Here is a 13,638-nt window from a genome sequence, read left to right on the forward strand (position 1 = left end):
TGCTCTGCCTCTCTGTTGCAGCATGGTGATGATTGATTGATCATCCCGCCTATGCGGAACCGGAAAGAGCAGAGCCAGAGGGAAAGCTTCCGATGGCGAACGAAGGCAGTGTGTGCACACGGAGAGTCAGTCCAGAGCATTGAAGGAAGGAGCCAGGTAGGAGGCGGAGCGAGTGGGTGGACGGACAGCATAGGCGGTCGGTGGCCCAACTGTTTTGGGAGGCTAAAGGGGGCGGGGCTTAAATCCATAATTGTCTGATCACACACAGAAAAAAAAAATAAATAAATGTCACAATTAATACCTTTTATTAAATTTAGATATTAGCTATGTATCATATGTCAAAGAATAAAGTGGTTGCTCAAAGCATATACTAACCACAATCGCTCAACTGCAAAACACTATGCACAACTTTGTGCAAAAACACACTCTGACCCTTACTGTACCATAAATATTACACTGGGCAGAACCTAATACACCAATATACCACCCATATGGAAAATGCAGACCGTCAACAATATTGAAACAAGGGATCATAATATCACAATTCTCATGTAGAGCCACAAAACATCCTAATTCATGTTTAATGTGGGATAAAATGTCATAAATAAGTAAATCAACTTTTAATGTTGAACACCTAATTCTCAAAGTGGACATATTCTAAACACTATAATGAAAATAAAATGATCTTTTCTACCTTTGTTGTCTGGTGACTTTGTTTTTCTGATTGTGCTGGCCCAGTATCCGATTCTGCTGCTATCTGTCCTCTTAACTCCGTTTCCAGGGCTTCCTTTCCATTTATTTGTTTACTTTCCGCCATTTCTTGTCCTACATCCATAAGTAAAAGCTGGGTCCTCCGCAAACTTGACTGTCCAGTGGATCCAGCTTTTGCCTATTTTCTTCATCCATGTGCAGTTTTTCTACTCTCTTCCTTTTCTGTTATCTCATCTCCTTCCTCACTCCTCCCTCCACCTCCATGTCCAGCAACCCTCCTCTCCCCTTCCCTCCATCCAGCAACTCTCCTCTCCCCTTCTTCCACCCTGTCCAGCAACCCTCCTATCCCCTTCCCTCCATCCAGCAACCCTCCTCTCCTCTTCTTCCACCATATCCAGCAACCCTCCTCTCCCATTCTTCCACCATGTCCAGCAACCCTCCTCTCCCCTTCTTCCACCATGTCCAGCAACCCTCCTCTCCCCTTCCCTCCATCAACCCTCCTCTCCCCTTCTTCCACCATGTCCAGCAACCTTCCTCTCCCCTTCCCTCCATCCAGCAACCCTCCTCTCCCCTTCTTCCACCATGTCCAGCAACCCTCCTCTCCCCTTCCCTCCATCCAGCAACCCTCCTCTCCCCTTCTTCCATCATGTCCAGCAACCCTCCTCTCCCCTTCCCTCCATCCAGCAACCCTCCTCTCCCCTTCTTCCACCATGTCCAGCAACCCTCCTCTCCCCTTCCCGCCATCCAGCAACCCTCCTCTCCCCTTCTTACACCATGTCCAGCAACCCTCCTCTCCCCTTCCCTCCATCCAGCAACCCTCCTCTCCCCTGCCCTCTCCTCTCTCCTTCTTCCACCATGTCCAGCAACCCTCCTCTCCCCTTCCCTCCATCCAGCAACCCTCCTCTCCCCTTCTTCCACCATGTGCAGCAACCCTCCTCTCCTCTCCCGTCTGCCCTGTTTCCTTCAGGCCCCCCCCGCCGTACCTTTAAATATTATAGTTTTGCTGGAGTCGCGGGCAGCCGGCATTGAAGACATCGGCAGGCTTACGCCGGTTCCAGCAGCCTTCCCTTCCCTCGTTGCAAGTCGGATGATGGCTCCGCCCTCGTAGAAACAGGAAATATGTCAGAAGAGGGCGGAGCCATCATCCGACTTGCAACGAGGGAAGGGAAGGCTGTTGGAACTGGCGTAAGCCTGCCGATGTCTTCAATGCCGGCTGCCCGCGACTCCAGCAAAACTATAATATTTAAAGGTGCGGCGGGGCGGGGCAGTGGCGGCTTAGCCTCCCCAAGCCTCTTATACGGGGCGCCTATGACGGACAGCACAGACAGCGGTGCAGCCAGCAGGGCAAGAAGTCAGGAGTCGGAACGGACAGTGCAGGGAGGGAGCGGTCACGTCACCGTCGTCACGTGCCACTGCCAAATTATTGGGGGTGCTTGACCACCCACAGAGTCAGCGCCTATGTACACATAAAGTAGCACATACGAGTTTATCTTGTTGGGCAGACTGGATGGACCGTGCGGGTCTTTCTCTGCCGTCATCTACTATGTTACTATGTTTGTTGATATTGAAAGAATGCTCAGAGGCAATGTGGGTGGACCACGATGGAATAGCAGTGCACAGGAAGGTTGCTGCTTATCAAGCCTAGAAGCCTGCCCATGACTTGAAAGAAGAGAGCGTCTTTTATAGTAAAATAAATGATTTCATTCGTTATGCTTGTGACGGGAAGAAAACAGCCCCAGGGTGGTGAAGGGCAGGACTGAACTCATAGGAGCAATGCTTTAGGAGCTGAAAGCAGCATTTTATTTGTTACATTTGTACCCCACATTTTCCCACCTAGTTGCAGGCTCAATGTGGCTTACATAGTACTGTGAAGGCGTTCGCCAAGTTCGGTAGAGAACAAATACAAGGTTGTATTTCATCACTACGTAGCTGTTGATTACGATCTACAAAAGCTGATGACAGCACTGATGTCGAGATATGCGCCTACACGCAGGCAACGGCTGATGATGAAACAGATGATGAAATGAACAGTGAGGCACTTGCTGACGAAATTCAACAACCTCCTGTCACTTTTGCAAGAGCGCTGGAGAGTCTCAACATAGTGCGGGCCTATCTGGAGGCCACTGGATGTCAGTGCTACGACAGTTTTTACCGTCTGGCAGATGTAGTCTATGGAACTCACAGACACAAGAGTGTACAAAGGACTATGACTGATTACTTCAAGTAAGCCTAACGTCAGTTAATGGAGACTGTATAATTCTGCAATTGCTGAGAATTGCAAAGACTCTCAAGGGATGATTGTTCTTGCTGACATGCTGTGTTGGGAACTGTATACATCCTGGGTCAGTAATTTGAGACCCTTATTACAAGTTTGCTGTTTGGGAGTCCAATGGGAAAGTTTTTGACTAACACTGGGATGAGATTCTGGAAGCAAATGTCAAAACCTCATTGTATCATTAAAAGGCAAGTTCCTGTGCATGTAAATTAAATTTGAGAAGCTGCTAATTTATTGGGGCAGAATCATAGTCCCTATCTAGCAGAAACCCAAATCGTGGCAACACTCCATACTACAAATCCCAGGGAAAGCAGTTGTTTCCCATGTCTGTCTCAATAGCAGACTATGGACTTTTCCTCCAGGAATTTGTCCAAACCTTTTTTAAACCCAGATACACTAACCACCGTTACCACCTCCTCCGGCAAAGAGTTGAAGAGCTTAACTACTCGTTGCATGAAAAAAATATTTCCTCCTATTTGTTTTAAAAGTATTTCCATGTAACTTCATCAAGTATCCCCTAGTCTTTGTACTTTTGGAATGAGTAAAAAAATCGATATACTTCTACTCGTTCTACACCACTCAGGATTTTGTAGACCTCAATCATATCTCCCCTCGCCCGTCTCTTTTCCAAGCTGAAGAGCCCTAACCTCTTTAGCCTTTCTTCATACGAGAGAAGTTCCATCCCCTTTATCATTTTGGTTGCTCTTCTTTGAACCTTTTCTAATTCCGATATGTCTTTTTTGAGATACAGTGACCAGAACTGAATACAATACTCAAGGTGCGGACGCACCATGGAGCGATACAGAGGCACTATAGTATTTTTGGTCTTATTCACTATCCCTTTCCTAATAATTCCTAGCATCCTGTTTGCTTTTTTTGGCCGCCGCTGCACACTGAGCAGAAGATTTCACTGTATTATCTACAATGACACCTAGATCTTTTTCTTGAGTGGTGACTCCCGAGGTGGACCCTAGCATCAGGTAACTATGATTCGGATTATTCTTTCCAATGTGCATCACTTTGCATTTGTCCACGTTAAATTTCATCTATCATTTGGATGCCTACTCTTCCAATTTCCTAAGGTCTTTCTGCAATATTTCACAGTCCGCACGTGTTTTAACAACCTTGAACAGTTTTGTATCATCTGCAAATTTAATCACCTCACTCGTCATTCCAATTTCCTTATCATTTATAAATATGTTAAATAGCAGTGGTCCCAGTACAGATCCCTGCGGAACTCCACTGTTCACCCTCCTCCATTGAAATGACCATTTAGCCCTACCATCTGTTTTCTGTCCAAGAATCAATTTCTATTCCACAACAGAACCTTTCCTCCCATCCCATGACTCTTTCATTTTCTCAGAAGTTTCTTATGAGGAACTTTATCAAAAGCTTTCTGAAAATCTAGATACACTACTGACTCACCTTTATCTACGCCTTCAAAGAAATGAAGCAAATTGGTGAGGCAACTTCCCTCGGCTGAACCCATGCTGACTCTGTCCCTAAACCATGTTTGTCTATATGTTCTGTAATTTTATTCTTTAAATTAGTTTCCACCATTTTGCTCGGTACCGACGTCAGGCTTACCGGTCTATAATTTCCTGGATCAACCCTAGACTCCTGTTAAAAAATCGGCGTCACACTGGCCACCCTCCAATCTTCAGGTACTATGGATGATTTTAACAGGTTACATATTGGATTGAACTCTGATGGCCCGATGCACAAAATGTACTGGGCTAACAATGTGGTTTCTGGACTGGTTCTAGCCGGTTTAGTGAGCAAGGTATTCAGCGGGAGATGCACAAAGAGGTTTTACGGGTAGTTTTCTGTTTGTGGCAGCAGACAACTAGAATTGTATGCAAATGTACTGAAATGAGCTAATTAGCATTCAAATGTGCATTCCCAGGGATGCACAGCCGTTTACGAGCAATGAACAGAAAGGCTTGCCTACCTTTACAGGTAGAAATTTTATAGGAGGTCTGGAGCAGCCAGTGACTCCTGGATATGCACCGAAAAGGAAAGATTTCTGCCTGAAAGCTCCAGCCATTCACGGTTAGCCCCCGCTCTACTGGAAAGGATGTTCTCGCTCGTGCTCCGTGGCTTTCTTCTACCTCTCCCTCTCGACTTTGGAGGAGAAATGGCAATGGTTATGCTCATAAATGGATACAAGAGCGCTTGTCAGCAAAAATACTGTGCTACTACAAACAATGCCTAAGAAACCTGGATTTTATTTTCACTGCAGTTCCAAAAGAAGTAGCTCAATTTTGCAAGGCAGTCATTTCAGTTTTAAGAAAATATAATAGAGCAAAGTAATATGCAGGAGGTAAGTGGCAAAACCTTAAGAACAGGCAGCAGATCACAAATGCCAAGAGCCTAGGCTCCATGGGCTTGGTGGTAAAATTAGAACTCAGCTCCCCTCCACCAGCCATCAGTTCCCACAGCCAGAAAGCCTGCCTGGGAGATCTATGATCAGCATATACCTACCCCAGGAGGAGATGCTACAGATCCCACTTCTCTTCAGAACAGCAGGTTACACTAACCTTCCTCTCCCCATGCTTGTATGCGTGTACGAAAGCTGTGTGAAGTGAAACGCATGGTGACATCTTGCAACATGTCACTGATTACATCTTCAACTTGCAGATCGTGCTGGACGAGCAGCCCAAGGCGTAGGGCTCGGCTTCAGAGGTGGCGCTGCTTACCCTCAAGGCAACTGACTTCTCTTTAGAGCTGTCCTCCATTGAAAGAACTTTTGTGTCAACAGTGCAGACCACTTTACCCAGCAAGATGCAGGTGTGGGAACACAAACACTTGGCTTGTTCCAAGAGGTTGAAAAGGATGACCGAGGATGTTGGTCAACTCATACTCTAACCACTGTAGTCCCCCCTTAACTGAAAGCTGGGGCAGACATGATAGAACCTTAATTATGAATAACTCCTGGGCACCAAAAATGGAAAAAAAGAAGTTGCCAAGGAGACGCGCTTAGCCGCTTGAGGCATGCACATAGCAGCCACACTTACCAATTGACTGTTATGTGCATGCTACTACTACTACTACTTAGCATTTCTATAGCGCTACAAGGGTTACGCAGCGCTGTACAAGTTAAAACATGGGGAAGGACAGTCCCTGCTCAAGAGAGCTTACAATCTAAAGGTAACAAGCTATGTAGTCAGTGTAGGTATCATGAATGGAGAAGGTGGTTAGGCGCCCTGGTGCTTTCTGTACCCGAGCTGCATGCTACAAGTCCATGCAGCTTATTTGGATACAATATTTCTGAGCATCGTTCGCTATTTCTACCTCAGTAATTTTTATCATGGTGGAAATTGCCAATGGCTTTTTCCGAGGACTTTTGTGCATCGGCCCCTGAGTAAAAATATATCTTCTGGAATAGCATCTTCAGGAATTCAAGTGGTTGGTCCCGCCACAACCACCCTTACAACTGCTAAAACAAATATGGGATAGGTACTTGTAGCAGCTTTATAAAAAAACTTTATGTCACAACGCACGGTAACGAGATTCTGGAATGTAGCCCTAGTAGAACAAAGATAAGCCACTTACTTCATCCTCTTTTGGACCAGCTCCTTGGATCTGCTCTGCTTTTTCATCTGCATCTTTCTTATCACACAGGTCCTCTGTCACAAAAAAAGTTTACAGACATAAGCTCCCTTAGTGGCTGAATTTTACAGCTGAATATGTAACTTTAAGCCCCACTCCAATTTCCACCCTGATTTTAAATGGGTAGGTTTGGCTATTTAGTGACTTAGAGGTCTATGTACAAAGCAGTTTAACCAGCCATAAATGGCTCCTGGCCAGTTAAATCACCTGTTTGGGGCTAACCGCTAATTTTCAGTGGCACTAAACCAGTTAGCGCCAAAAAGAAAACCAGCTATTTTGGGGGTGTCCTAGGGGTAAAATTGGCACTTGGCCAGTTAAATGCCGATAATCAGCACTTAAGTACATAAAAATTGCCATACTGGGTCAGACCAATAATTCATCTAGCCCAGTATCCTGTTTCCAATAGTGGCCAGTCCAGGTACCTGGCAGAAACTCAAATAGTTGCAACATTCCATGCTACCAATCCCAGGGCAAGCAGTGGCTTCTCCATGTCTCTTTCTATAACACACTATGGACTTTTCCTCAAGGAACTTGTCCAAACCTTTTTTAAACCCAGATATGCTAATCGCTGTTACTACATCCTCTGGCAAAGAGTTCCAGAGCTTAACTATTCGTTGAGTGAAAAAATATTTCCATGTAACTTCATTGAGTGTCCCCTAGTCTTTGTACTTTTTGAAAGAGTGAAAAATCGATTCACTTCTACTCGTTCTACACCACTCAGGATTTTGTAGACCTCAATCATAGCTCTCTTTTCCAAGCAGAAGAGACCTAACCTCTTTAACCCTTTCTTCATATGAGAGAAGTTCCATCCCCTTTATCATTTTGGTCGCTGTTCTTTGAACCTTTTCTAATTCCACTATATCTTTTTTGAGATATGGTGACCAGAACTGAACACAATAATCAAGGTGAGGTCGTACCATGGAGGGACACAGAGGCATTATAGTATTCTTGAGAGGGAGGCTACTAGACTATCGGAGATAGGGGCTGGTGCAGAAAGCTGGGTTAGAGTGGGGTTTTTTTTCTCAGGCTTTCTGTCAGTGAGTGAGCCAATCACCACTCACCAATGCAGTGACAGGAAGGGTGATATTTTGTAATGAGCCTCAGATTACTGCCACATTTTTAACAGGGCAGTAATTTGCATGCTTATTGCATATAGCATGCCAGTGGAAAGTTTCACTTTAATTTTGCAGTAGAACCAGCACACTGAGCAGCTCTACCACAAGCCTTTCTGTATCAGCCCCTCAGTCTTTTTCAAGTTTTCTTTCCTACATGGTTTTACAGAAATAAAGTATTTTATTTTAGGCTTTGTTGTTTTAATATGACAGCTTTTGCATTCTGATAATCACCTTGTTAATCACTAAGTACTTGATGGAAAAGTGACCAAAATTAAATAAACAAAAGAAAAAGATAACTAAAATTAAATATGGCCTGTTTTACACCTACCTACTCATATAGTCAGTTTCAAACAAAATCTGACACACCATTCTTGTCATGGAACTCAGTCTCTATTCCGGTTCCACCATCTTCCCCAGCTCCACATCATTATCCCATTTATCTTCCTCTGTATCTCTTATATTTTGGGATGTGATGGGAAAGCACAAACTACAAAACCAAACTTTAGTTCAGTGGAACAGTTATGGGGTCCTTTTACTAAGGTGCACTAACAGATTTAACATATGCACGCTAAAGTATTTGCCCATAGGAATAAAATGGGTGTATTTAGCGCACCTTAGAAAAAGGACCCCTTAATTCCTAAAGGCAGTGAGGAGCAGGGGAGAAGGAAAATCCTCGAGTCCATACATGGAGACAACTATGCATGTATGGGGGAGGGGGGGAACATCCATGGTTTACACTAGTGCACAGGGTTACTACACCCTTTGAATACTCAGGGGTCCTTTTAATAAGGTGCACCGAAAAATGGCCTGCGCTGGTGCAGACACGCGCATTGGACGTGAGCAGGTCCATTTTTCAGTGTACCTGCAAGAAAGGCCTTTTTTTTTGGCTGAAAATGGACGTGCAGCAAAATAAAAATTGGTGCACGTCCATTTTGGGCCTGAGACCTTACTGCCACCCATTGACTTAGACGTTCTCACACGTTAACTGAGCGGTAATGGTCTACGTGCGTACAATGCAGATTACTGACTGGTTACCGCTGCGCACTGGAAAATATCCAGCATGCTTAGTGGACACGTGAAAAATTGAAATTACCGCCCAGGCCACGCAATAGCTGGGTAGTAGTTCAAAATTGACGTTCGTAGGATGCGCGTAGGTGCCTACACATCTTAGTAAAAGGGCCCCTCAGTTAATAGGAAGGACAGTTGCTGTAAGGTCTTCCCATATGGTATATATGGCTATGGGAACTTGGAGCCAACTTCTGCAACACCATTTACATCAAGAGGAAGTTGTTCTGCAAGCTACACTTTCAAGGAAGGAAGTGGCTTTCTGAATTATATTTCATATTCTGCTTTGCATAATGTATTTTTGGGGGCTGCATATCTGACACATTATTAATGTGATAACACATTAAAATTTTAAAATGCTTTAATAAATTCAACTTAAACTCATTAGGCTACCTGCTCCCTCTGCAGCTTGCAGGGCTATAGACACGTCGTCTTTGACTGGCCCAGAACCTTCTTTTGTCTTTTCTGATGCAACTGTTTCTAGCAGGCGGGACATAACAGAGGGAAGGTTCCGGAATGGTCAGAGACAGCATACATTTAGTGCTGCCAGCCACAACGGTGAGCTGGGGGGGAGGGAGGACATTGAGAGATACCAATCCCGAAAGGGAGCGAGGGAGGAAGAGATGCTGGGAGTTGTGGAGTAGGTGTAGGGGTGGGAGAAAGGAGGGAGAAAGAGGGGGAGAGATGCTGGTCGGAGAAAGGGGGTAGTGCGTTTATGTGACTAATCACTCAATTAAAAATTTTATCCTGTAACCAGTTGGCAGCAATGGCACTTGCATCACAACAGAAACAGTAATATCACTTTTTTTGTCCTTTCTTTAACAGCAGTGCAAGAACAGACCACTGCAGGATCCTACTTGCTGCAATATTCCATCTGATAAATGTGCATAATTAGGACCGTACTAGTTCTTTATCAATATGCATATTAAATTTCTAAATTCTAACATCCCTGGAGTTTATGTTTATGAAAGGCTTTAGTAAAATTCAGATAAACTAGTGCAGTTTCAGAGCAGGTTTGTTTGGTTCCTCCAACCACAAAGATGTTCTGTTGCCCCTGAATCCATGTTAATTCTTATTCATTATCCCTACCTCAGCATAGTCAAAATAATCTTGCCTGTCATAATAGCTTTTAATATTTCCCTAAAAACGGGCATAAGGCTCACTGGTTCCCATATTTGAATCTGTATAACACAAAGTAGTATGGAACTCTGGACAAATAAGCTCATATTATACATTTACATTACTATTGTGGGAATAGTAATTCAGTTTTCCACCTCATTTAGGAGATATCATTCCACATAATACAATGAAGATTTTTCATTAATGAGATTTTTTTGAAATAGTTTATTATTCATTTTTTTAAATAGAGTTTTTTGACCAAAGATTAACAGTAATCTGGTGGAGAGCTTTTTTTCTACTGAGGTCTTTTTCTCTATTTTTTATTTGCCTTTTTTGATATATGCATTGAAGGGTGGTATTCCCTGTTTGTTCCTAATAGCATTATTATACATTGCCAGATTAATTAGCTTCCCACATTTGTTAGCAGTTTTTCATCTGTTCATTCTGGCCTGACATTCATTTCATGCAAAAGAATGTTAAATAAGGACTTCATTGGTGACTTTTCACATGAGGAACATGCCCCATTGACTCATCTTACATAAGTACATAGGTATTGCATTACTGGGAAAGACCAAAGGTCCATCAAGACCAGCATCCTGTTTCCAACAGTGGCCAACCCAGGTCACAAATACCTGGCAAGATCCCAAAAAAGTACAAAACATTCTATACTGCTAATCCCAGAAATAGTGGATTCTCCCCCAAGTCCATTTAATAATGGTCTATGGACTTTTTCTTTAGGAAGCCGTCCAAACCTTTTTTAAACTCCGCTAAGTTAACCGCCTTTACCACATTCTCTGGTAACGAATTCCAGAGTTTAATTACATGTTGAGAGAAGAAAGATTTTCTCTGATTCATTTTAAATTTACATTGTAGCTTCATCACATGCCCCCTAGTCCTAATATTTTTGGAAAGCGTAAACAGACGCTTCACATCTACCCGTTCCACTCCACTCATTATTTTATAGACCTCTATCATAGCTCCCCATAGCCACCTTTTTTTCAAGCAAAAGCGCCCTAGCCGCTTTAGCCTTTCCTCATAGGGAAGTCATCCCATCCCTTTATCATTTTCATCGCCCTTCTCTGTACCTTTTCTAATTCCATTGCATCTTTTTTGAGATACGGCGACCACAATCAAACACAATATTCGAGGTGCGGTCGCACCATGGTACGAAACAAAGGCATTATAACATCCTCATTTTTGTTTTCCATTCCTTTCCTAATAATACCTAACATTCTATTTGCTTTCTGAGCCGCAGCAGAAGGTTTCAATGTATCATCAACGACGACACCTAGATCCCTTTCTTGGTCCGGGACTCCTAACGTGGAACCTCGCATGACGTAGCTATAATTCAGGTTCCTTCTTCCCACATGTATCACTTTGCACTTGCTCACATTAAACATCATCTGCCATTTAGACGCCCAGTCTCCCAAGGTCCTCTTGAATTTTTCACAATCCTCCTGTGATTTAACAACTTTGAATAACTAGGTCATTTATAAATATGTTAAAAAGCAGCGGTCCCAGCACAGACCCCTGGGGAAACCTACTAACTACCCTTCTCCATTGAGAATACTGACCACTTAACCCTACTCTCTGTTTTCTATCTTTTAATCAGTTTTTAATCCACAATAGAACACTGCCTCCTATCTCATGACTCTCCAATTTCCTCTGGAGTCTTTCATGAGGTACTTTGTCAAACGCCTTCTGAAAATCCAGATACACAATATCAACCGGCTCCCCTTTATCCACATGTTTGTTCACCCCTTCAAAGAAATGTAGTAGATTGGTGAGGCAAGATTTCCCTTCACTAAATCCATGTTGACTTTTGTGCTCATTTTCGAAAGAGAAGGGCGCCCATCTTTCGATACAAATCAGGAGATGGGCGTCCTTCTCCCAGGGTTGCCCAAATCGGCATAACAGAAAGCAGATTTTGGGCGCCCTCAACTGATTTCTGTCGCGGGAATGACCAAAGTTCACAGGGGCGTGTCGGAAGCATAGCGAAGGCGGGACTGGGGCATGCTTAACACATGGGCATCCTTGGCTGATAATGGAAAAAAGAAGGGCGTCACTGACGAGCATTTGGCTGACTTTACTTGGTCCTTTTTTTCTTACAACCAAGGCACAAAAATGTGCCCTAAATGACCAGATGACCTCCCCCTACTCCCCCAGTGGTCACTAACCCCCTCCCACCCTAAAAAAAAAATAAAAAAATATTTTTTCCAGCCTCTATGCCAGTCTCAAATGTCATACCCAGCCTCATGACAGCAGTATGCAGGTCAGTGGAGCAGTTTTAGTGGTACTGCAGTGCACTTCAGGCAGGCGGATCCAGGCCCATTCCCCCCTACCTATTAAACTTGTGGTGGTAAATGTGAGCCCTCCAAAACCCACCACAAACCCACTGTACCCACATCTAGGTGCCCCCGTTTATCCCTAAGGGCTATGGTAGTGGTGTACGGTTGTGGGGAGTGGGTTTTGGGGGGGGGGGGGCTCAGTACACAAGGTAAGGAAGCTATGCACCTGGGAGCTTTTTCTGAAGTCCACTGCAGTGCCCCCTAGGGTGCCCGGTTGGTGTCCTGGCATGTTAGGGGGACCACTGCACTACAAATGCTGGCTCCTCCCACAACCAAATGCTTGGATTTGGTTGTTTCTGAGATGGGCGTCCTCGGTTTCCATCTCTAAGGTCGACCTAAATGTGGAGATTAGGGCGTCCCCGACCGTATTATCAAAACAAAAGATGACCGCCCATCTTGTTTCGATAATACGGGTTTCCCCGCCCCTTTGCGAGGACGCCCTCAGGAAAACTTGGGAACCCCGTTCAATTATGCCACTCCATGTCTCAATCCATGCTTTTGAATATGCTCTGTAATTTTGTTCTTTATAATAGTCTCTACCATTTTGCCCGGCACTGACGTCAGACTCACCGGTCTATAATTTCCCGGATCTCCTCTGGAACCTTTTTTAAAAAATCGGCGTTACATTGGCCAACCTCCAATCTTCCGGTACCATGCTCGATTTTAAGGATAAATTACATATTACTAACAATAACTCCACAAGTTCATTTTTCAGTTCTATCAGTACTCTGGGATGAATCCCATCTGGTCCAGATTTGCTACTCTTCAGTTTGTAGAACTGCCCCATTACATCTTCCAGGTTTACAGAGAATTCATTAAGTTTCTCCGACTCAACAGCTTCGAACACCATTTCTGGCACCGGTATCTCACCCAAATCTTCCTCAGTGAAGACCGAAGCAAAGAATTCATTTAATCTCTCCGCTACGGCTTTGTCTTCCCTGATCGCCCCTTTTACTCCTCGGTCATCTAGTGGTCCAACTAATTCTTTTGCCGTCTTCCTGCTTTTAATATACCTAAAAAAATGTTTACTATGTGTTTTGGCCTCCAACGCAATCTTTTTTTCGAAATTCCTCTTAGCCTTCCTTATCAGATCTTTGCATTTCACTTGACATTCCTTATGCTGTTTCTTATTATTTTCAGTGGATTCCTTCTTCCATTTTCAGAAGGATTTTCTTTTAGCTCTAATAGCTTCCTTCACCTCACTTTTTAACCATGCCGGCTGTCGTTTGGTCTTCCGTCCTCCTTTTTTAATATGCAGAATATATTTGGCCTGGGCTTCCAGGACAATGTTTTTTTAACAGCATCCACACCCGATGTAAATTTTTGACCCTTGCTGCCGCTCCTCGAAGTTTTTCTTTTCACTGTTCTCATTTTATCATAGTCTCCTTTTTTT

The 13,638-nt window shown here is 43.9% G+C and overlaps 1 protein-coding gene across 1 annotated transcript in view; it reads right to left on the minus strand.

Moving 5' to 3' along the window:
• The window catches only part of BOD1L1 (biorientation of chromosomes in cell division 1 like 1), a 441,813-nt gene that overhangs the window by 113,850 nt on the left and 314,325 nt on the right, over positions 1-13,638 (minus strand). The window contains exon 15 of the mRNA XM_030191194.1: positions 6,542-6,615. Coding sequence (XP_030047054.1) covers positions 6,542-6,615 — 74 coding nt within the window. The remainder of the gene's footprint in view (positions 1-6,541; positions 6,616-13,638) is intronic.

The sequence above is a fragment of the Microcaecilia unicolor genome, chromosome 2 (genome assembly GCF_901765095.1).
Source record: "Microcaecilia unicolor chromosome 2, aMicUni1.1, whole genome shotgun sequence".
Classification (NCBI taxonomy): domain Eukaryota; kingdom Metazoa; phylum Chordata; class Amphibia; order Gymnophiona; family Siphonopidae; genus Microcaecilia; species Microcaecilia unicolor.